The 23168-nt window shown below is 34.9% G+C and overlaps 5 protein-coding genes across 8 annotated transcripts; 1 reads left to right on the top strand and 4 right to left on the bottom strand.

Moving 5' to 3' along the window:
• Positions 1-2721: 2721 nt before the first annotated feature.
• LOC140959641 (uncharacterized) lies at positions 2722-3824 on the bottom strand. The gene has a single exon (XM_073417571.1). It carries the CDS (start codon positions 3743-3745, stop codon positions 2837-2839), a length of 909 nt encoding a protein of 302 aa, XP_073273672.1. The 5' UTR covers positions 3746-3824; the 3' UTR covers positions 2722-2836.
• A 2052-nt stretch (positions 3825-5876) lies between these two features.
• LOC140958634 (F-box/kelch-repeat protein At1g57790-like) lies at positions 5877-9049 on the top strand. The gene is made up of 2 exons (XM_073416155.1): positions 5877-6086; positions 7748-9049. The coding sequence occupies exons 1-2, from the start codon at positions 6058-6060 to the stop codon at positions 8865-8867; spliced, it is 1149 nt and encodes a 382-aa protein (XP_073272256.1). The 5' UTR covers positions 5877-6057; the 3' UTR covers positions 8868-9049.
• Positions 9050-10327: 1278 nt separating this feature from the next.
• LOC140958180 (uncharacterized) lies at positions 10328-12131 on the bottom strand. 4 transcript variants are annotated; one of them, XM_073415539.1, is made up of 3 exons: positions 11924-12126; positions 11246-11327; positions 10328-11145 (listed from the first exon to the last, which is right to left on the bottom strand). In XM_073415539.1, exon 3 carries the CDS (start codon positions 11135-11137, stop codon positions 10394-10396), a length of 744 nt encoding a protein of 247 aa, XP_073271640.1. In that variant the 5' UTR covers positions 11138-11145; positions 11246-11327; positions 11924-12126; the 3' UTR covers positions 10328-10393. The 4 variants fall into 4 exon arrangements, with proteins under 4 accessions (XP_073271640.1, XP_073271641.1, XP_073271639.1 ...); XM_073415540.1 differs by having other exon boundaries at positions 12060-12079; XM_073415538.1 differs by having other exon boundaries at positions 10328-11327; positions 12060-12131.
• A 693-nt stretch (positions 12132-12824) lies between these two features.
• LOC140958838 (rho GTPase-activating protein 5-like) lies at positions 12825-15975 on the bottom strand. Its single transcript, XM_073416407.1, has 5 exons — positions 15315-15975; positions 14449-14569; positions 14256-14375; positions 13770-14000; positions 12825-13655 (listed from the first exon to the last, which is right to left on the bottom strand). The coding sequence occupies exons 1-5, from the start codon at positions 15710-15712 to the stop codon at positions 13119-13121; spliced, it is 1407 nt and encodes a 468-aa protein (XP_073272508.1). The 5' UTR covers positions 15713-15975; the 3' UTR covers positions 12825-13118.
• A 4499-nt stretch (positions 15976-20474) lies between these two features.
• Positions 20475-22805, bottom strand: LOC140958837 (uncharacterized). Its single transcript, XM_073416405.1, has 3 exons — positions 21927-22805; positions 21343-21511; positions 20475-21201 (listed from the first exon to the last, which is right to left on the bottom strand). The coding sequence occupies exons 1-3, from the start codon at positions 22707-22709 to the stop codon at positions 20753-20755; spliced, it is 1401 nt and encodes a 466-aa protein (XP_073272506.1). The 5' UTR covers positions 22710-22805; the 3' UTR covers positions 20475-20752.
• Positions 22806-23168: the final 363 nt, after the last annotated feature.

The following is a 23168-nucleotide window of genomic DNA, read 5'->3' on the forward strand; positions in this document are numbered from 1 at the left end:
TCAGACAGAACGTCTGGCGCCCGAGCGGCTGAAAGTTACCGCCCGAGCGCCAGAGTAGAACAAGTTGAACACTCGGGCAGAAGGTTGCGCGCCCGAGCGGTGACTCATAACCGCTCGAGCGCCACCTAAGTTTGGTGAAAGTGTGCCACGTTTCAATTTCATGCAACATGATATATATAAATGAAATTCCTTCGGTTTAGTCGAAAACAAGAAACGAGAAAAGGTTGAGGAAAGTGAGGAAATAATCCTTACGCCTTTTAGTTTAGAAATTGGAAGTTTGTGAAAGATCCGCCCGTCCGATTTTCAATCCGACTTCAGTACTGAGTATATATTGATGAGAGCTTCAACTGGATGTAAGTTTGTTACGTTTGGATATGATTTGAAATTATGATATTGTCAAAATCGAATATGAATCATATATGGTGTTTCTGATATAGTAAGCATCGTAGAATTGAAGTCAGATCGAAGAACAGATTGTTTATGTAATTGTTATGATTTTCGGAATTGATTTGATAAAGATTCGATATCAGGGTTGTATTGTTATTGATTATGAGTTGTACCGTTATTGATTTTGAGTTCTGATATTATATCTGTGATGTTGAGATTGACGGAGTTATCGAGAATGTATTGTTATGCCGTCGAAACATCGGTAGATTGATATTGATCAGATTCAGTATTGATTGAGATGGTATTGTTGTATCGTTGACATTGATCAGATTATGTTTTGATTTGAGTATTGATAAGAACAGATTTTTGAATTGAGTTATATATTGATATTGTGCCTGTTCGATATTGTCATTGCCAGATTGGGTATGGACAGAGTTGAATTCGAAACTTCGACTTCGTCAAACGGAGAAGATAAAGGTATAGATTAATGTTGAGTTGGAATTGCACAACTCGAGTGAGGTTTGACTCGAGTTTCCCTAAATCACATACTTTATTTTATTGGATTGATATTTGCAATTAATGAATGAATTGATATGCTTGTTCTATTGATTTATAGATAGCAGGTATTAAATGATTGGTCTTGTGACAGAAGGGCCGGATAGTGAGGAATCGTCATTGGCCCATTGCACTTTAACACAGGATAATGTATGGCGGAAGTGCCATAGTCTTTGACGGATAGGTCAGGACACTGGATGTTTGGTCATATCGAAGTTNCACTTTATCACAGGATAATGTATGGCGGAAGTGCCATAGTCTTTGATGGATAGGTCAGGACACTGGATGTTTGGTCATATCGAAGTGGATAGAATTGGAGTTTCTTCTATTACTGATGTTCGGTATGGAAAGGGCCAAAGTCCGTGAATAAGAACATACCACCACCCCGATCGGGAGTGTAGGTGGGTGTATGTTCTTATTCTGATCGGGATCCCTAGATTAGGACTGAGTCGAGTCTGAGTCTGAGAATCACGGAGAGTGTTTCATTAATTGATATTGAATTATGTTTCTGATTATGGTAAATCTTTAGAATATGATTTATTATTGATATTGATTCATGTTTCGGATCTTGATACATGCGATAAATATTTGATTCATGTTTCTGATTTTGATACATGTTATGAATGCCTGTTATATGCTTTTAGATTGTCTGTATGATTGCATGTATACATGGTTTATACTGGGAATGTAATTCTCACCGGAGTTATTCGGCTGTTGTCTTGTTTGTATGTGTGCATGACAACAGGTGGGACATGATCGGGATCAAGAAGAGAACGAGTCCCTCAATGTGTGTCACGTTTAGAGTCAAAGATGGAGGCTCTCTATTTCAGTATTCTGTCGCATTGATTTGATTAAATTAATTAAATATACTCAAATATATGCATAGACCACGGTTACACATACATTTTCAACATTGCGACACTCATCATTGATTATATTCAATGAAATCCTCAATAAAATTAAGGCTAAAAGTAACTCTTAAGTCAACAAAATTCTCCTAATTTCATTAAATAATTATAATAATAAACAAACTTTATTGTATGAATGATTTTGAGCATACAAACTTTAAAAAGTCTCAAAATTAACAATATTGTTATTCATAAAATATAAATGGGTAAAAGGATGAAGTCTGACGTTTTGATTTGATTCGATTTTCTAAAATATTAGATACCCCATCTAATTAATTACCAGATTTTAAACCGATAGAACATATAATAATTTAAATTTACTCTCTGTGTGTGTATATATTATGTACATATTTTCCAAATCCGACGAACTTGAAAGCAATGCATTGCGGGACAGATTAGACCTCACAAGTTCGTTCTTATTTGACGGCACAAAGCAAAAATTGAGGGTTGAATCTAATCATACAAACAAACAAAAAAAGATACGTACTCAAATTCACATATTTGTTCCTACTGTCCTAGCTCCTGATCTAAATATTGTATAAAAAAAAGTCATATTTATTTTTATATGTAGTTGAACGAGTGTGTTCGTAAGAAAAAATAATTGTGACATCAGTTGAGATACTACAAAGCATCGCCGGTCTTACTATGATGTAAACTTATAGGTATCTTGTAAGACCGTCTCAAATATATTTAATCACGATATGGGTCAACGTTGTTTATATTTACAATAAAAAAATAATATTTTTAAGATAAAAAATAATATTTTTTGATCCGTTAGATCGCCGACTCATGAACAAAGCCATAGAGATGCATATTCTTCAACAAAAGTTAACTAATAAATATTTATATTTTTGTTGTGTAAGAACATGTGTGGAAAGAATCTCAAAACTTTTATTACTCGCACACTAGTCTAAAATTTGAAGTACATTAATGTACACAAATCCCGTATCTCTTTATAGGAACTTATAGCCACGTCATCGCAATTACTAATACTCAGCTTCTGCCATGACACGCGCGCGCCGATCCAAGTCCAGGGACTCCGAAACCACTTGATTGAGATCCTCCGCGGCCCAAGAACCGGATCGCCGCCCCGAAGCGAACCGAGTGAGCCCTCCCAAAGTCGGTGGCTCGCTCGCAGCCTTTTGACTCAAGCTCCTCCGCTGCGCTTCAACCGCCGCCGGTTTTTCTTCCGCGACTTCCACGATCTTATGGCTACTTGACCTGTCTGGATTCTTATCAGCCTTCTTGGACCGGAATACGCTCATTAACTTGGAATAAAACCCGCCCTTTTTCTTCTTCTTCTTCTTCTTTTTCTTTTTCTCAGCTCCGGTTTTTGGTTTCTGCACCAGCTTCTCACGGTTGGTCTCCGGCGGTTTCTCGGTTCTCTTTGACGAATTCGACTTCCGTCGGCCGCGCTTCGAGCGGACTCTCCCGATACAAGAAACCTTCGGGGACCCGGGATCAATTATAGCAATAGTAGATTTTCTCACCGACGTGGAGCGCTTGGGGAACAGCCTTACGTTCACCGATCTACATGCATTCCTTCTGCTTGAATCCAAGAAAGTGTTCTTCTGAGTCTTTGGCAGTCCTATAATGGAAGCCTTGGATTTCAAGGTAAATGAAAACCTCTGGGAACTGTGGTTAGAATTATGGTTCAAACTCGCAGAGTTGGCGTTGCCTTTGGTGGAATCTCTTCTCTCGAAAAAGGCGTTGCGATCGAACCAATCGTATTCAGCATCCTTCGACAGCCAGAAAGACTCAGGCGGGAAGTCGGTGTCTTCTTCGTCGGGAATGAATTCATTTTCCGGTAAATTATCATCTGCCAAAGTTTCGCAGACTATTTTCCGGTCATTTCCTCCACCGGCGCAAGCGCTGACAAGATCGACTTGAGGCATAAGAGAAGATAATCTTTATAGGCAAATGTCTTTTTGGTATAACAGGTTAACTGATCGTGGGAGTGGAAGAAAATATAATGGGCAAATTTTCAAGTCCACGGTAACAATTTTTTTATATATAAAAAAATTAGAGTAAATCTGTTGTGAGACGGTCTCACGAATTTTTATCTGTGAGGCATGTCAATTTTATCGATATTCACAATAAAAATTAATAATCTTAGCATAAAAAGTACTATTTTTTCATGAATGTCCCAAATAAGAGATTCGTTTCACAAAATACGACCGTGAAACCGTCTCATACAAATTTTTGACAAAAAAAATTGACAAAAACTTGTGTGAGACGATCTCACATGTCATATTTTGTGAGACATATCTTTTATTTGGATTATACGTGAAAAAATATTATTTTTTATGATAAGAGTATTACTTTTTATGGTGAATATCAGTAGCGTTGATCCGTCTCACAGATAAAGGTTCGTGAGATCGTCTGACAAGAGACATATAAAAAAACTAATAATTGCTTCCACATTTTATTATTATATTAGTATATTAATAATATATTATTATTATTTATAGTGGTTGATTTTGTCTGGAGTTTCAACTTTCAATTTCCAACTTATTGACTGTTGATTTAATTTATTATTATAAATAAAATAATATATGCAGGAGATATGAAAATTATTCTTCAAAGACTAATTCTTTTAAAAAATATTAATCATAACTACCTTGATAATAAAGGAAAAGAATTAAAAAAAATTATGTTTCAAATTTTTTATGTGCTCCTTTTATTAATACTAGTACTACATGTGTTGCAAATTTGTATAATTTTTTTATGTTGATAATTAAATTTTTTATTAGTTTTATTTATTTATATTATCAAATAAGGGATTATCATAATTATCACAATCTGATGTGATGAATCATAAAAAGTAAATAAGTATTTCAAATAGTATGTTTCATATTTCATAATTTTTTTTCATGATACAACTAACAGAAAATATATTTTTTTCTATTGAAAAATAATATTTTAAACATAAAAACTGTCTTAATTTAATTATTCATATATTTATATATAAAATTTTCTTCACCTTGCGATGAACTGTTTCGTTCAAATTTGGGTTCCTAATCAATGAGTTTTTTTCTGTATATACATAGAATCATTTCAAAAGTGGACGATTGATTTAATTAATTTGATTGAAAACAATTGATCATTGTTCATTTTGTCACACACAATTGTCATGTTGCTTTCACATACTACATATACACAATTGTCACACACAAGGGATGATTTTTACTATTATTATTGTTATTATTATTTTACATGACTAATTTATACATAGCTATGGTTTTTGTTTTTGTTTGTTTTGTAGTTTTGCCTTTTGAGCTAGTGGGTAGGTTATTTTTGGGTCATGTGCTAGTAGTGTCAAACTATGCTATTCGATTGGTTAATGTGGCTTTTAGTTTCAAACCATGTATTTTGAATTGTAGTTATTTTTTTGTGAATCTGTGGTCCAAAACCAAATCTACTTGTATTCGGACCTTGATTGACAGAATCACGTGTTCCTGGTATGATACAAGTCTAGAAGAGACATATGTGTGTTTTAGGTTTACATATCATTATATCGATATTTATAAGTATTATATCATGAATCTATTTTTTTTTCAATTAAAATAAAAGAGAGAAATATTAAGTTTCGTAAATATTACTTTCGATTTGTTTATCGTGTGCGTTGTGCTCCCAAAATAGAAATGAAATAAAATGACGTATGCTGATATTTCACGATGCACGAGTTCATAACATTTGTATCGATTATATTAACATATGTTACTTTAAATATGAATAATAGACATTTTATGTCTTCTGAAACTTAGATGAATTAACCATGATGTAAAAAAAATACATCTGAATGAATAACTGAATTTGAAAGAATTATGTGGCATATTTAATTTTTATTTTTGATTGTTGAATTGATGTATAAATACTTGATGTTTTGTTGAACCATTCATATATACACTAGTTAACTTGCACACGCGATGCGTATGTGTACAGTTTTTTTTATTGGATGAACTAAATTGAAATTTGATAAATTACGGATGGACTAATAATGCAGACGTGGCAATTATCTATTGGCTTTATTATGGTGAAAAGTGGCCATAGGGCATACATCTCGAATCTTCACGTGTCATGCAAACAGGTCACCTGAACAGCAGTTCTTATTCCCTTCGCCGCTTCACTTCGGAGTTCGCACTCTTACAAAAAGAATATTTCCCAATAAAATTTCCCGTGCAATCCCATCTGAGTTTTCTCAATTATGGCCAGGGGGAGGAAAAGGATGAAGTTGTGAGTTTCCAGTAGCCCTTGTGTACTACATTTAGCAATTTACATGTTGTTACGCATTTCTTGGGATTCCGTTTCACGAGATTTGTGGGTTTTGTGTTATGCTTTATGTTCTTGCTTTACATAGATTGAGATTTATTGTTTGTAGACAAGTAAAGGTTGACTCTTTTATGCTGAATTAGCGAAAGAAATGGAAATTTGTGTCATTCATTCAGTTTTAAGTTTGCGAAGAAAATGACTAGCGAATGACGAGGGATCCAAGAAAGTATGATTGGTTGTAAGCCGTGAGCGAACCTGTTTTATTTACTCTCTGGTTTATCAAATCTGGGTAGGCTTAGAATTTAACAAAGTTCTCCCTTCGAACTTTTTTGAGATCAACATTATTGGGATTTGGGTGGCACAAACTAAGTTGGGAATTTAAGGATGTATACCTGTGATTGCATCCGCTTCGTGGATAATCATATATATACGATCGAATTCAAGAAAAGAAAAATGGGAGCCAAGGGTGATTTCATAATTTGTAATGACAATTTTTTTTTTATGAAAGATTCCATCTAGTGTAACTGCAGATTGAAAACCAATGGTTTGATAATGATCGAAAAGATTCGGTTGTACGGATTGGTTTATTTAGAAACCGATCACTAAAGAAAACTAAGCATTTGATGACTGCAGGAATGATTCGGTTGTTCAGATTGGTTTGTTCAGAAACAATCGTTAAACAATGTTCTCGCCTCTTACACGTGTTGCAAGAGGCGTGGCCTATTTCAATTGTGCAAACAACGGCCTTGCCACGTACACGTGTTGCAAAAGGCGTGGCATGTTTCAATTTTGCAATTCTTTAATTGCAGTGGCACCCCCTTCATTAGTAGTTTTGGTTGTTTCCGAATCATCACTAATTATTAAGCGTTCGAGTTTGATTCTTCATGTGTGTAGTTATGATCAATATATTCTTAAAACAATAATTAAATAACGGCCTTGCTGCTGACACGTGGCCTGTTTTTTTGCCGCCTCTGTTTGATCTAAACGACTTAGTTCCTTATTTAATTTTTGAGGAATAATCATTAATAATTAAGCATGTGTGATTGTTCTTTGTGTATAATAAGCCAAAAGGTTGGAATATAATTCTTGTGATATTATTCGAATTTCCTGGATTTCAGTACAACCTCCCAAAATAGAGTGGCATTGGGAAGAATAGGATGTGGACCGAATTAAAAGGTTGCATTTAAATTTGAGTGCATCATCGGTTGGCTACAACTCATTCAAATTCTTAGATCCTAGAGCAAGATGATTCAGATAACTAGTTGTAAAAACCAGTGATATAAATGAATTCTGGTCTGACCGCTGTAAATCAAATAAGAATAACCAAAGTTCTCTATTGCAAGTTTGTACATAGTCTCATTGCTGATCATTGCTTATGCTGAATTGTCACATTAAATAAGCATCTTGAATGGCTATGCTTTTGAGAATTTTCCTACTGCATTTAAGCACATGTGAATTTCTTTACTGATTTACGAATCGAGCATTATAGTTTCTGCATATGATATTTGTTCTATTTGTTTATTTTTCAAGCAGCATTCTTAACCAACAGTGAAGAAGTGCAACTACGGCAATAGCATTTCTCGATTTGATATTGTTGTTCTTTCCCTCGGTTTTTGTTCTTGTAGGTTGGCTGATACAATAAAAAAAGAGAGAAGAGATTCAAGTGTGGATTCAGATGAGGAACAGACATGGTCCGCGCTTCCAATTGAGCTTTTGGAACAATTTCTTTCCCAATTAAACTTAAAAGACAATATTCGTGCATCTGCAGTTTGCAAGAGATGGTTAGCTGTTGCAATCTCTGTCCGACAAGCCAATAAACCTCCCTGGTTAATGTATATGCCAAAACATGGGGATTTATATGAATTCTATGACCCCTCTGAGCGCAAGAAATATTGGCTTAAGTTTCCGGAGTTGCAAGACTCTAGACTTTGCTATGCCAAGGATGGTTGGTTGCTGATGATGACCCCTAGACCTCTAAACATGTTCTTTTTTTGCCCTTATACCCGAGAGGTGATAAAATTGCCTGTTCTGCGACGGTTAGCACTTCACATGATTGCTTTTTCGGCTGCGCCAACTTCTCCTAGCTGCGTTCTTTTCACAGTTAGGCGAGTTGTAGGCTCAATCGTTGAAATCAGGACATGTCGTCCTGGTGATAAAGAATGGACAACCATTAATTACGAAAGCCATCCGACATTTGACTGCGGTATGTTTGATAAGATTGTTTTCTCCAAGGGACATTTCTGTTGTTTGTGCAATAGCAGCTTTCTTGGGCTTTATAATCCCAGCAGAAGTTCCTGGACTGTTCATCATGTGCCCCTACCTGAGAGGCCCCTGAATTCATCTTCAAAATCTTGGTATAGCAGAAAGTTCATGGCAGAGCATGGTGGAGATGTCTACCTTGTAAACAGTAGCTCTCATGATGACCCGCTCATATTCAAGTTAGACGAGACAAATATGGCATGGATCAGAATTCAAACTTTAGGAAACACGTCGCTCTTTGTGAGTTTCTTTTCATCCCATGCTGTGATGGATCTTCTTGGAACGATGAGAAATAGTGTCTATTTCCCTAAGGTTCTCTACTATGGCAAGCGGTGCGTCCAATATTCTCTGGCTGAAGAGAGATTCTTCCCCCGAAAGAAGCTTAATGATTGGGAGGAAAACGACACCTTTAATCGCATTTGGATAGAAGCCCCGGAAGACCTATCGTTCTTGTATGAACGGGGTGATTCAGGTATTATTACTTGATGCATGTAAATTACTGGACTACAATGTCACCCTTTCTTCATCTGTTCGGCTTAGTTTTAAAACAAGGAGTTGTTATACAATCTGTTGTCTCTATATTACATCTGGAACTGATTTCTGCCTTGTTAGGAGCAGCTTGACTTTCTTCATTTAACTTTTAAAAAATAATTCTTCTATACGGTATGTTTGGTCTAAACATCCAAATTAATTTGTTTTCGGAGATAATTTTTCCATATTTTTAGGTTATACTTGGAAAAATGCACGTGGAATGCACAACTGTTGCACATAGATGTACAACTAAGTTTATGAATAAAGTCAACATATAAATACATTTAATTGATATTTCCATGAGAACCAAACAGTTATTTTCAAGTATTTTCCAATGAGCAATTTCTTGATTCTTGTTCAAGTTCGAAACAAATTATACGGAGTTTCAAAACATGACACTATGGCTTCCAATTGCTATTATATTAGTTATTTTATCGAAAATCAAATTATTAAAATATGATTTCAATTTTTTTTTACTAAATATTCCAATTCTTATTTATCCATTTTTTTTTTTTGGTTAAACAGACAATTTTGCTTACAGATATAAATATTGGATTAGAACAACAGATCCCAATAATAAATGGGTAAGACATGAATTTCCACAAACATAAATAATCAAATATATAGCTTATCGTACACGAAAGCGTACAAAGGGTGAAGTACATCAACGCCCTAGACCAAACATAAGGCAGTGTCAGATTTTTTGGGTTTTGGATAATTCGGCTCGGATATCTGATTTGGTCAGGTAGAGTTTTTGCTATCTGAACCCAACTCAACCGGACTCTGGTGACTATCAGACTAGTCAGGTTCGGGCCGGGTTCGGGAATTAGCCTTTCTATCTACTTTATGTATAGTCCATTTTGATATTTTTATTTTATTACAGTTATGTCATATTTTATGTATTAAAATGTTTTGAATTAAATTGATATAAATGAATGGTATTTTAATAAAAGTTTTAAAATATCATAAAAGAAGTTATAAAAATACAATCTATTGTAAAACCACAAATCATCGAAGTACAGCGATGTTCCTTTAAACTAACTTTCTCTAAAGTATTCTAAAAAAACAAATTTATGTGAGAGGATGTTTCAAAGATTAATAATTTTTATTCATTTTTCCAAATCAAAACTGAATGAAACCAAACGCAGAGCGAAAAACTCTTTTTCTCTACATATTTGAATTTGATTAGTATTTAATTCGGTTAATCCAGTTTTAATTTTAAAAAAAACAATTACACTGTCTTAATTATTTAGAACATTTGTTTCCATTATTTCATCTCTGAAAGTTCAAAGGGACAAATACATATGTCGAAGCGTTCCTTCCAAACAAAAAAGAAGTACGATGTTTGTGTTCGAAGGAATATTGGGAAGAAAAAATTAGAGAACATGGATGTCCCTTGAGTCTTAATTTTTCCAAACTCAATCCATTGCTCAATACTGTATCCTTCAGGCAAATGCAGTCACACTAATGCTACCCGAGTTTCAGTATTTCCCTCGCCACGAATGCCACTTTAGTTTCAACTGAAACCACAACGGTGGAACCCCTAAAACACCTCGTGTCAGTTTTGGATCAAACACATCAAACTGAACACGATTTAAGGTGTCCAGAAGGATCTGCGTCGGCACAGCTGGCAGCAGCACCGGGCGAGCCTCAGCAGGGACTGTTCCAGCCAATTCGCGAGCCTTTTGCAGATGCGCGTTGGCAACAGAAGCCATTTCAAAAACCGCATCACGCAGTCCCTCACGAGAATCAATCTGAATGGCCAGCTGCCCGCCTTCATTTACCAACAGTCCATGTTTTTCTGCCACCTTGATGGGTATATAACGAAAATGGCAGTTTCGGTTTGCATGGTAAGGCAGGGACTTCAGAAGCAATAGAAGACCACTAGCCTTGCCAATATGAGATGCAGCATGGTCTGCTACTGTAGACTTAATACCACCAGCTTGAAGTGTCGAGTAAAAAATGGTTGACATAGTATCCTCAGCATATTGCTCCAACTCTCCCACAGTTTTTGGGATATCAGTAACATCTCTCTTGGCATCATTGATCCGAGCTTCCACAGAACGTCTCAACCAAATCTTGCTAATTTTGTGATCATGTAAAACCGAAGCAAGTGCCTGAGCTACTGGATGCTCGATTAGCTTATTTGAAAATATCTTGTCAATGGCCTCTTGCCACCATAATAGACGCATCAGACCAATTCTAGGATCAGAAGCGACATCCATAGCTTTTGCTGTTTCGATATTAAAAGCACGCAGAGTAAAAGCTGATTTTCGCATATAAGGTGGAAGTTCGAGAAGGCAAAGATAGTGATGGTAATCATAAGTTCGTACTTGTTGAACACAATAGGATAAAGCTGCTCGTACACTACTAGATGTCGAAGCACCACTCATTGGCTTCTGATAAATTTTCCCTCTGCATTGAGTTTAAAGATAAGATTTGACATTTACACATTTCTTCCACACAGAGGATAAAACGCAGAAAGGGACACCTTTTGACAGAAGAAACAAAAGATGCTGAACTACAACACACTGGTAAAGGAGTAACATCGAAACTTAAGTATGATATAGTATTTTGCAAATAACATAAACCACAGTGCAAAATCCATTGATTCAATAGCTCACTCTGTACTGTACTTGCATTGGCATGACCAAGATTTCTAACAGAAGATTAATTTTGTGACTCCAGAGTCGTGAACGCGAAACTTATGGATTTCCGCCAATCGATGGGTTAATTGTACAGAAGCAAACAAAACAACAGAGGTTAAATCTACTGCATTTTACGTTTCAGGGGAAGTACAACCGTTAAAACTTAATTAGAATAATATAAAGTGAAGAAATGCATAAAAAAAAAACCCTAATTTGGCCCTCAATTTCCTCAATTCTTCAAACAGCAGGCATACTTGCCGCCTTAAACTAAAAATTACCGACATACAGCAAAAACCCACAAGCAATAACAAGCCAAAATCATTACTGACTGTAAGACTGGACAAAAAAATAAAAGATAAAAACCTGATCTTGAGAGAAAATTGGGTAAAAGATGCAGATTGACTGAATAGATCAGAGGAAGACAATATTCTTAGGTCTCATTGGTGGCGAAGAGTTTATCGCCGAACGGAATTTGGAGACAAATCGAATTTGTATTTACCTCGAGTGAGACTGCGAGCAAACATTTCCTAGACTTTGATGTCTAACTACAAGTTCAATGTAAATTTGGGTGTGTGTTTCAAATCATTAAATCCAATATTTATAAAATAATTTCCTTTTAAATATTTAAAGAACTTATTTAAAATATTTATAAATTTTACGTCTTATAGTCTGTTTCATTATCTTATAATTGTGAAGTATTATTTTAAAATTTTATAAAATATTTCTATCAAGATGGTTACCAAAAAGATGTGATATTGTAAAATATTTTTATTATTAGATTTTAAGAAAGTGAGTTAGTGAGATTTAATATTTTTTTGAAAAAATACAGTATAAATTATAAATGTGAACCAACATAATCCGGTCCTCATTTCTGTCTCATTTTCTGGTTATGGCCAAGATTGCACCAGCCACTGCTCCTGAAGATTTTGTTCAGAAACAGGGGCGAATTTCCTACCTCTTTTTGGTTTGATCTACTCAAAACCGGTTTACCTTGATTCACGTTGCGAGGTCTGAAGATAAAGGATCCACCTGAAAATCATTATTCAAATCTGGATTCAAGTTTTTCTCTGTATCAGCAGCTGGAAATCCCTCTGAACGTGCCATCTTTGAGATCAACTTTCAGAACTCAGAGTTACAGTTTGTGTTGATTTTATGTTCTGTTTTGCATGGGAGTGGATAAAGTACATATCTTTTACACTACAAATTTGGGAGTTATGGAATGCTTATCCAAATCACAAGTTACTCTGTGCTACAAGTGCATCCAAAATTAAGGATCTCGACTCAACTGACTTGCTTTTCAACTCCCAACCACAATTGTAATATCCCGAATATAGTTTGATCAAGGATCAAGCTCATCCTACTCTACTGAACTCGTTGCCTGAGTCAAGTTGTATTCAACTTGAATTTGTTTTTGAACATTTTCAAATTTTTAATATAGGCAAGAACGTGTCTGATATTTAAATAAGAAGATGAACGATGCTTTCCTCCAAATAAAAATTAAATACAAAGCATGTGATTCTCTCTTTTTGTCTGCCTAAATATAATGATTTCAAGAACTTCACCTCCAGGATTCCACCCTTTCGGCTTGTGAATTTAAGCGGCTAGTAATGCTTAATTCCTTGCTTTTTGTAGCAGGTTTTCTGGACTCTTTCTTCACATTGTTGGATTTTCTTTCGGTCCTCCAATTCTTTTGCTGTGTTCTTCCATTCCCAACAGCAGCTTTTTCACATTCAAGTCTGCTTGCAGAAAGGTTATCAGACCCATCAGTTAGAATGCTCTCGACAGAACCAAGGAAACAATTGGTTGAATTGCTAGTTTCTGGCTTGGTTGGGGACATAGAGTTAGCATTGTAGTTTTCTGACAATGGTTCTTTGCCAACGCGAATTTGTTCATCCTGATCACTCACTTCATCGGCTTCAAGAAATACACGCCCCAACGAGCCATGATGGGCATCTTCATCTGGAGGCTTCAAATGCAGTGCACAACCACCGTCTGGTACCGAATCTTCTCTTTCTCTCAACGTTTTCATGACGAGAGTTTTGAGGAAATTCATGACTTGGACAACATACATCAATGCTGTCATAGGATCAGACATCTGTAGGTAGCATAAACTGTCAGGTTTGGATCCGGTACTATATAGAGTGCACCAGTTAAGATGGACAAATAAAGAAAACCATAAATAGCCCATCCATCGATTTTTCTTGCTTACATGAGTCATATTGGGTGCAAAAACCATGGCAATGTTCCGTGCACTCATTTTGTTGAGATATTCAAGCTGAGCAACATCAGCCATCAGGTTAATTGCCCAGTCCAGTAGTGCTGCTTCTGTTGGAGGAAGAAGACTAACAAGATGAGTGCAATCATCTTCTGATTGAGCCAGCATTACCTGTTCTGGCGAAAAGGAGTCCAATATCGCTCGAGGGAGTTCTCTAAACCAAGCCTAAATAGCAAAAACCGCAAAGAATTAATGACATCCAATTAACTACAAACTCAATATTTTCATTAATACATAAAGGGACAGATTTAAGACACAAAAATAAAGAGAGACATGGGCAGACATGGCAAAAAGAAAGAAGAAAGAAAAGCGCAAATCCCGGATGCATGGGTATTTAAAGTTGGGGGTTTGATTAAGCTAGAGCTCGTTTAAAAATTTCTAAAACCGAAAGTAAAAGCAAACAAAATGAAGGATTGGTACCTTAATCAGTCCTGCTAAGCAATGCACATCAATGTTTTCTGGAATCATTCCATTATTTAGTTGTTCCCGAACATACTCTTCCTGACCATTCTCTGCATTAATCCTGAAGATTCCTTCTGACTGCGAAAATTGGAACAAATAATATAACACTTTCTCTGGTTTTCCATGTGTACTACAGAGGGAAACAAAATACCTGCAAGCCACCTTGTGAATACAAGCGTCTTTGCATCATCAAGAGTATAGTTGGAACACAATTACCTCTGCAGTCAAAAGAAAGCTGCATCGACTCCGTCGAAACTCCAAAAACCCTTGTACTGTACACAGTGATATCAAATTGTAGTCAATCTGATGGAATAATCATAGGTATTCTCTTCTTTTCTCTTGTCTTGTTCATCTAATTTATGAATCCCATCATTTGTACAATATACTATCAGATTACATTCAGGGACGAGCGTAGAAAATAGTCCAGAGTCTCCCTTGTTGCTATTTTCTTTGAAAAACAACTAAATTAATGAAGGAAACAGTAAGAAACGGGAACTTTCAATCGATACTATAGTGTTTGATTTCCAGTTACTCAATTCGGACGTTCCATTTAACTAAAAAAAAAGGGTAGTCACGATGTTATAAGACGGCTCACCTAAATTACAGCAGGCCTTGCAAAATTTATGAAGAAATTTTTTTCAAAGTCTTAACTTTGGAAATTGGTAATACTGTGACCCGTTATTGAACCATTCAGACCAAATACTGAAATATTCTATAATTCAATGCTTTGTACATTAACTGCAAGAAAAAAGTAATCAACAACCAGTTGTAACAAATACGAGGAAAGAATATGCAGATGAGCATTTAAAACTTGCCCAATTCACCAATATAATTTCCCAAAAAGAGATATAAAAATGCAGTGATTTACATTACGTGTAGATTCTACCACACAGAACATAGTTAAAAATTAAGGAAACCCCATCTTGTAGAAACAAATGGCACGCACGAAAAAACCAAAACATGAATTTCAAGAAAATAAAAAATCAATATACAAAGAGAAAATGGAAAAAGACTGACCTAGCACTAGGTGGCCTTCTCGAAACTTCAGGTTCAAACTCAACCGGGAGACCAAGAAACCCATCAAACCTATCAAAAGTAACATGGGCAACATGCCTTACATTGGTAGGCACCCCAATCTCCATTAGCTGTTCTTCAAGCTCACAGCTTGTACTTCGACAACCCACCAAAGATTTCCTGAAAACAGTCACCAGAACTGCCAGAACAGAGAGCTGATCCCCTTTCTCTTCTCCTTCTATTCCGAGTATTTGTGTACCAGTATTATAGTTATCCTCGTCACAAATATTTCCCCTGTACAAAGCTACAGGGTTAAGAAAGGTTTGTTGGGGCAAAGCATCATTGTTTGTAGGTGCTACACATGTAATGGAGCTTGAGTGTGAAGGCAATATTACTGTCATTTTTTAACCTTTTTCGTAGCAACCGCGTGTACAGTGTGTTACAAGATTAGATTTTTATGGGGTGCAATGGAATGGATTCATTAGGTGTAGGGGTTCCTGGTCTTGTCTTTAGTGTGGGATCGGTTGGTGGACGAGGAGAAAGACGAGAATTAATGGGGGGGTTTCTTGGTATAGGATGTGAATGCTTGAGAAATTGGTTAAGACTGGAGTCGGATTCAAGGAAAGATTTGTAGAAGGTGAGAATCATACATCATCATCTCTCCTTTTCTTTCATTTGTTTAATATATCTCTATTTCTCATACTTTCGGTATTCTCAAGGGATGAAGTAATAATTATTCAAACTTAGCTTAAATATTCCGTAAATCTTATCACATATGGTAATCAATATTGGCAAATATTCTTGCTATGTTCTTGATCTTCTATTTAACAAAAAAAGAGTACTCTATTCAGATTTTTTTTTTCTTTATATTTCAATATCATTAAATCACGTGGATTCCTCGTATTTTTTATGAAAGTCGACGTATAATCCAAATGCTAACATTTGATCATAAAATACTGCAAATGTAGTATAAAATGGGAAAAAAATTGTGTGATACGGTCTTACTGGTCGTATTTTGTGATACGAATATCTTATTTGGATCATCCATGAAAAAATATTACTTTTTATGCTAAGAGTATTACTTTTTATTGTGAATATCGACAGGGTTGACCCGTTTCACAGATAAAGATTCGTGAGAACGTCTCAAAAGAGACCTACTCGTATAAAATGATCGACAATGTTGACCCGTTTCACAGATAAAGATTCTTGAGAACGTCTCAAAAGAGACCTACTCGTATAAAATGATCCACTTAAAGCTAAATTAAAGGACTAGTTACTTTATATCATTATATTAGTAGTGTTATTTTTCATATTTATATCTTCAGATAAATTTTATTGACATGATATTTGAAAATATATATTTGTTATACTTGTACAAATAGCAATAACAATTAAAAGAGACTCAGCTTATGAGATTTCCACCCTAAAATCAAGAATTAGATTGAGTATCAGGAAAATTAGTTAAATAATCTCGGTCAACTATTTTTTAAAGAAAATGACCTGCTCAAGTGTATTTCAAATACACTTGAGGAGGTCATTTTCTTAAAAAAAAAAAAATTTGACCGAAACTAAAAAAAATTACCCCATCGAGTATCATCACACTCTTACTAAAAAAACGATTAATTTGCCTCGAATACACTTGAGGAGGTCATTTTCTTTAAAAAAAAAAAATTTTTGACCGAAACTAAAAAAAATTACAACATCGAGTATCATCGCAATCTTACTAAAAAAACGAGTAATTTGTCTCCATTTTTTGAGCATAAGTTAGTGTGTCGGGGGACCCTTCTTGAAATGCGCGTGATATCAATAACGTAAGATTTGTAAGCTTTCGCTTAATCTAAGGACATCATGTATAACTTTCTTTGTGCAAATATTTGTCTTAAAATTGGACACGATTCTTAGATGATGCACCATAAAATGTTCATAATTGAAACATAACAATTTTCCATTCATAACAATCATTTATATGGAACCATAAAATTCAATCACCATGATTTAAATTTGCTTAAATTTGACATGATTGTCGAATTTATGTATGTAAAGATTTTTATATATTTGTCCAAAACACACAATACGCCAAAGTAGCTGTATATGTACGTATAAAATAAACATATTTTATCCAAGTGAGATTAACTCGTTGGAGTTGTTGGGCTATTGACAAATATCAAATATTGGTTATATATATATAATTGTATGTATGTATAATTTTAAGAATTTTGATATTTTTCTCTTGAAAATGGAGTAGTTGAAACCCATCAATCAGTGCTAGCCAGTAATTATACAACAAATACTAATGAGTTATTTTTTAATTTTCAAAAAGAAAGAATAATGATATGGACAAATATTATTGCATACCTAATTTACTTAAAAAGATAAGCCTCCGACTCGAGATTTTGCATTTATATATATAATATTATTTTGCAACTTAATCTTTTACTATATATATATTACTTATTTATAAATTTACTATATTCTATTTTTTCGTCTAAAACACATATTTTCATGTTATATTCTATCTGACATGTCAAAAAGATTTTAGTTCGTGTTGAGAAAAAACTTTTATATGATATACATTCTAAAACCCGTCGGATTAAAAAATTTATGTTCGTGTTGTGAAAAAACTTTTATATGATATACTTCACGTGCAATTAAAAAAAAAATTTAGTTTCAAATATATGTTTGAGTTGATGGAATAAATGAGTGGTTGATAAATAGTTAGGTGTTCGATTTTTCCTAATATCACATTTTGGGGCGAATAAAGAAGAAGAAAATATACATGACATTGGGTTATTTTAACATTTTGACTATATTGTAAACTTTTTATATGACTCTTTGATTAATTTATCATTTAAGGCGTGATAAAAAACGTGTTTGTTTATCTTTACAACGACTATTTACGTTTTTTAATGACGAAGAAAAGCAAAAGTAGCCCCAACAAAAGACATTTATATTGCTTTCTTTTCACGTTGTGAAATGAATCAATCCCATTCATACATTTAACAAAATTTAAACACCAACAATAAAAAAGATGAAGCAAAAGATGAATTCTATATATGCAAATCTCATCACTTTTACGATGTACGACGTTAACCACACTGTTCCCTCCGATAACCTACAAAACAGTAAGCTCGACATCATTCAAGTCGTGACAGGAAATTATCGATTCAAAATTCGGGACTTGAACGACTTACGGCAGGAGAGGCCACGGCCCTACGTCTACATGGGAAGAAGCAAGAATTTTGGGACGGTGCCGTTTTGATTGCCAAGGTAGCTAGGGGAGGAAACTTCGAAAGCTACTCATCAAATACATACCTAAATTTATTTTCTTTAATCTAACAAGACTTTAGGATTGTTTGAATGGTCTTGAATATGGCTGTGTAATTGTGAAAGACAAGTGATTGGAGGAATTATAGTTAATCTAACACTAATAATTTAAATTTAAAATAAGATTCCAGTTTAAAATCCAATTGTAACTTTTTGTCGTTCTAAAAATATATATATCAGCCTAAAATTTACATTTTTATTATATTTTAAACTTGTAAGGAGAAATTATATTTTCAGAAGTGATACTAGTAGTAACGCTCGATTACAATCATTGGTTCATTGCGTGTATATTCGACTTCTTGGAATAATAATTTGTTAATTACTCGACAATAAATGACTTTGCTTTATGATGAATTTAAATAAAATAGGACAAAAACTTGTGTGAGACAGTCTCACGGGTCGTATTTGTGAGACGGATCTCTTATTTGGGTCATCCATGAAAAAGTATTACTTTTTATGCTAAGAATATTACTTTTTATTGTGAATATGGGTAGAGTTGACCCGTCTCACAGATTAAGATCCGTGAGACGGTCTCACATGAGACCCACTCATAAAATAGATAGCAGATGACATAAAACCAAATCATGTGGTTATCAAGATAAATCTTTTGGTTATGTTCATCTTATCCATACGAGTAGTGTTCTTATTCACTCAGCACATGTATTGAGTGGACAAATTATGATTATTCATTTAACTATGATGTATGGATGAGTGATAATAATTCATCACTCAGCACACATGTCATGAATTTTTTTTATTTTTTGCCAAAAATATTACTTTTATCTAAATATAGAGCGAGTTGATTTGTCTCAAGGATATAGACTTGTGACATCGTCTCACAAGAGACCTACTCAAAACAAATGTTATGATACCGTCTTACGGATCAATTTTATGATATGAATCTCTAATTCAAATCGTCCGTGAAAAAATACTAATGTTTTTATTTCTGACGTACGAAGAAAAAAAGTTACGAAGCAGAGCGTGCGACATGTACGTGGGTTTTCCTTTTTCATGTAGATTACGCTTCTTTCTCGATTTTTTAAAATAATTTTTTATATTAGTTTTCCAAAGTTGTTGCGGGCATTTAGCTAGCCAACTCAATCTTTGCTGTTTTTCCATGGAATAATTATGACAACTTGAGTACTATGGCTTTTAAACTTATGAAATTTGGCACCCATGACAGGTCAGAGCCAATCGGTACACCGACGTCTGGTTACCAACTGTATACAGTCCGCCTTGATTTGGAGAAAAGACTCGAAAAGGTTGCTAAATACAAATTTACAGTGCATAAAATATGGTTTCATTCACCAAAAAGTTATTTTCAAATTACCATATCCTATACCAAAACGTATTTCTTAGGCTAAAGTGTTTCCGGTTTCACCTTTAACAGGTTTTATTGCCATTCTTAATTCTGCACGGAGAAGATGATAAGATGAACGATCCATCCGTAAGCAAAGTCTTGTACGAGTCGGCTCGTGCCATTGACAAGGCCTTCAAGTTGCCTTGACATATGGAAAGCTACCGGAAAATCTTGACACAGTGTTCTCGGACGTTGTCGAGTGGTTGGACAAGAGGTCTTCTGCCCGGAGTGCTCAATTGATTTTATGTTATTATCCATGTTCCATCCGATTCACATTCACCAAATGTAGATTTCCTAAAATAACATCTTATTTTCCAAATATTGCATTTTCTTATTTCAAAATTCAATCAATTAAAAAATTATAATTTCACTTTTTCACTTTTAAGAATCAAACATATATATGTTATTTAATTTTCCCAAACTTCTTTCCTGTTTATAAAATCTCAATTATATCAATGAGATCTTACAAAATTAAAATATTGGCCAAAATATAGTTTTTATTCTTTATTTAAGTTATCAAAATATAAAGTGCATGTGTGCCACAAATACTAGTGTATATGTATAAAATTAAAGGTAGAGTTTGCAAATTGTTAAAAAAATGTGATTATGGATCACTTTTTCTTTACAAATTTGTAAAATTTTGTAAAAGAAAAATCCACAATCAATTTTCTTAAGCATTAATAAATAATATATATCATAGCACAACAAAGACGTTCATCCCCTAATCTTGGTGTCAAGCGTTCTTGATTCTTGCATCTTAATCACTCTCTTCAATCAGCACTCTTCTCATACGATCAACAAGCTCATTCATCTGTGCCCTCGAATGCAATGGTGATGGATAAACACAAGCACAGTCCAACTCTCCATCACGAATAGTGTCAAATATAGCGACTGAAGGGCCAACTCCATGTGCAGAAGCACACCCCATGTAGCACTCCACTCCAAGATCTTGCTTCAATTCACCGGAATCATCAAACACAGGATCCTCAAATACTGAAATGAAAGAAGTTCTGAGTGAAGATGATGAGGTCAGGCTCGGGTTTTCCATGGCTTTGCACATAAGATAATTTATATCAGATAAGTCTGTCAAATGTTTATTGCACTTCTTGTGATCAGCGAAGTTGGAGTAGATACTTTGGGCCAAATCCCAGAAATTTTCGTTCCCTTTTACGGTTTGTACGTCAAGGATTGCAGATTGGTAGAACCCTGGATTGTTTAACAGGATTTAGACATGAATCTTATATATGATATCCTAGCTACATTTTTTCGTAAACAATAAAAATACCCTTAACTTGCGTACATTTAATGCTTAAGGCGAGGTTAATTTAACGTATGATGCATGTTTACCAAAATGATGAGTCGAAAGAGCTGGTTCAAGACTGCAGCGGCAATCAACCAGAGTAACCACTCCATATTTCTTCTTTAGCTGATCATATTGAAATTTAGTAGAATGGGCGGCGATCAATCCAGCGGCCGCAAGGGCTCCACACAGTTTAATCCTCCTAGATTTGCAGCCCTGTTCAGATTTTATACAAGTTGAATACAATGAAGCAGTTTCCACATGACTTATAACTGATGGTGATATATATGAAGGTTTGCTTTATCCTCTTTTGAGTTTGGCAACTGAAAACTTCACTATTTGGAAAGTATAGTCTTTTCTTGTCTATCCATTGACAAGACTAAATACTAAACGAGCAGAAATGGGGAAAATATCATATGTTCACTACCAAATTAATTAGTTCCATGCTTGTACTCCAATCCGGCGCCTTACCTAACATTTTCTTTAATTTTGAATTTTAAATTAATTTTCATAAAAATATTTAATTTATTAAAAAGAGAAAATTTTGAAAATTTCACGTGTAATTCNTATAAAATAGGAACAAAAACTTTTACGAGGTGGTAAAAAAAAAAAAAAACCAAAATCCACTTACATCAATAATCCGGGTGGTATCTTCTGAACTAACATGCAGTCTCACAACCTTGGAAAATCGGGGCTTCTTAGCATTTACGAACTCCAAATTCGTCAGTCTCAATGAATTTAACGAATACCCAAACATTGTCTTCCCACGAGCCCAAATCGTCTTTTTTCCCGTCCCATTCGGAACAAGACTCTCGATCCCCAAATCACCCTCCCCGTCATTCATTATTCCCTTCTCTACCCCTCCAGCCTCTCGACTCTCCTCCATCATCGCTCTGAGAAACGACACCCCAGTGGGCCGGTCGCACACCACGGCGTGAAGCTTCAGCACGACCACTGCCTTTGTTTCGGACAACATGTACACGCTCGAGAAGAACACTTCAATCCCGTTGCATGGGAATGAATAAGGATCAATCCATCTGTTGTTGTTCAATTCGTGTTCGAATATTAAATGAAAATCGGAAATTCCGGAGTTTTGATGTGTCTTCAGGGTTCGTATGATTTGTGAAGTCGATGAATAGTCGTGAAAATTGATCTGAACATGGGGACTACTTGGTATGTGGAACGAGTACTCTTTTCTACTGGGATCGAAGTGTAGTTTGGAGCGGAGAAGAGGGTGAGAAATCTGAAGTTCGTGGATTGTTTTGGTTAGGTATGCGATTTCTGAGGGTGTTCTATCAGCGATCTGAAGTGCTAACACAGTATTGCCTGTGCCCGAGGATACAGCACGGCACCAAGTGTACTCGGTGTCGCTGAGACTTCGGGATTTTGGATTGTCATAGTTGAGGCCGGCCATTTTAGCTAGCTTGTAAAAGTCGGCGACTGAACGGCAGCTGTGGGTATTTTGAGGAGTACTGAGGAAGATAATAGGATCTATACTTAACCACGGGTGCATGTGTAATGGGAGGAGAAACCAAGCATGCGTATTGCCTATATATATTATTGTTTTGCTTATAATAATGCAAAAAATAAATATCGCGTGAGAGATTAAATATTGGTTAATTATCATTTTCAAGATCCTGTTTAAATAATGTTTTACAGGATTATACAAAGTTGATGATTCTGTATAGAATTTGTTAAAGGAAGTTCAATGATTCCTCTACGCGATCGAATTTCAAGCATATAAAATAATTATCCTGAAAATTGGAGTATTCGACTTCGACTAAAGTAAATATCTTTCGATGATGAGATATATTTTCAAATTTAGATTGTTTTCTAATTATTGATTTATTTATTTTTATCAGAGGTTTAAGCT

Source organism: Primulina huaijiensis, chromosome 15 (genome assembly GCF_012295235.1).
Source record: "Primulina huaijiensis isolate GDHJ02 chromosome 15, ASM1229523v2, whole genome shotgun sequence".
In the NCBI taxonomy this organism is placed as follows: Eukaryota; Viridiplantae; Streptophyta; class Magnoliopsida; order Lamiales; family Gesneriaceae; genus Primulina; species Primulina huaijiensis.

Excerpts from the sequence above, each read along its gene's own strand:
- LOC140959641 (XM_073417571.1), bottom strand. The coding sequence starts at position 3,745 with ATGCCTCAAGTCGATCTTGTCAGCGCTTGCGCCGGTGGAGGAAATGAC.
- LOC140958180 (XM_073415538.1), bottom strand. The coding sequence starts at position 11,305 with ATGAGTGGTGCTTCGACATCTAGTAGTGTACGAGCAGCTTTATCCTAT.
- LOC140958837 (XM_073416405.1), bottom strand. The coding sequence starts at position 22,709 with ATGGCCGGCCTCAACTATGACAATCCAAAATCCCGAAGTCTCAGCGAC. Across the intron at positions 21,512-21,926 it reads ATACCACCCGGATTATTGAT|GGCTGCAAATCTAGGAGGAT; the intron begins GTAAGTGGATTT and ends AAATCTGAACAG. Across the intron at positions 21,202-21,342 it reads TCTTTCGACTCATCATTTTG|GGTTCTACCAATCTGCAATC; the intron begins GTAAACATGCAT and ends TAAACAATCCAG.
- LOC140958634 (XM_073416155.1), top strand. The coding sequence starts at position 6,058 with ATGGCCAGGGGGAGGAAAAGGATGAAGTT. Across the intron at positions 6,087-7,747 it reads GGGAGGAAAAGGATGAAGTT|GTTGGCTGATACAATAAAAA; the intron begins GTGAGTTTCCAG and ends TTGTTCTTGTAG.
- LOC140958838 (XM_073416407.1), bottom strand. The coding sequence starts at position 15,712 with ATGACAGTAATATTGCCTTCACACTCAAGCTCCATTACATGTGTAGCA. Across the intron at positions 14,570-15,314 it reads AGAAGGCCACCTAGTGCTAG|TACAAGGGTTTTTGGAGTTT; the intron begins GTCAGTCTTTTT and ends CACTGTGTACAG. Across the intron at positions 14,376-14,448 it reads ATTCACAAGGTGGCTTGCAG|TCAGAAGGAATCTTCAGGAT; the intron begins GTATTTTGTTTC and ends CAATTTTCGCAG.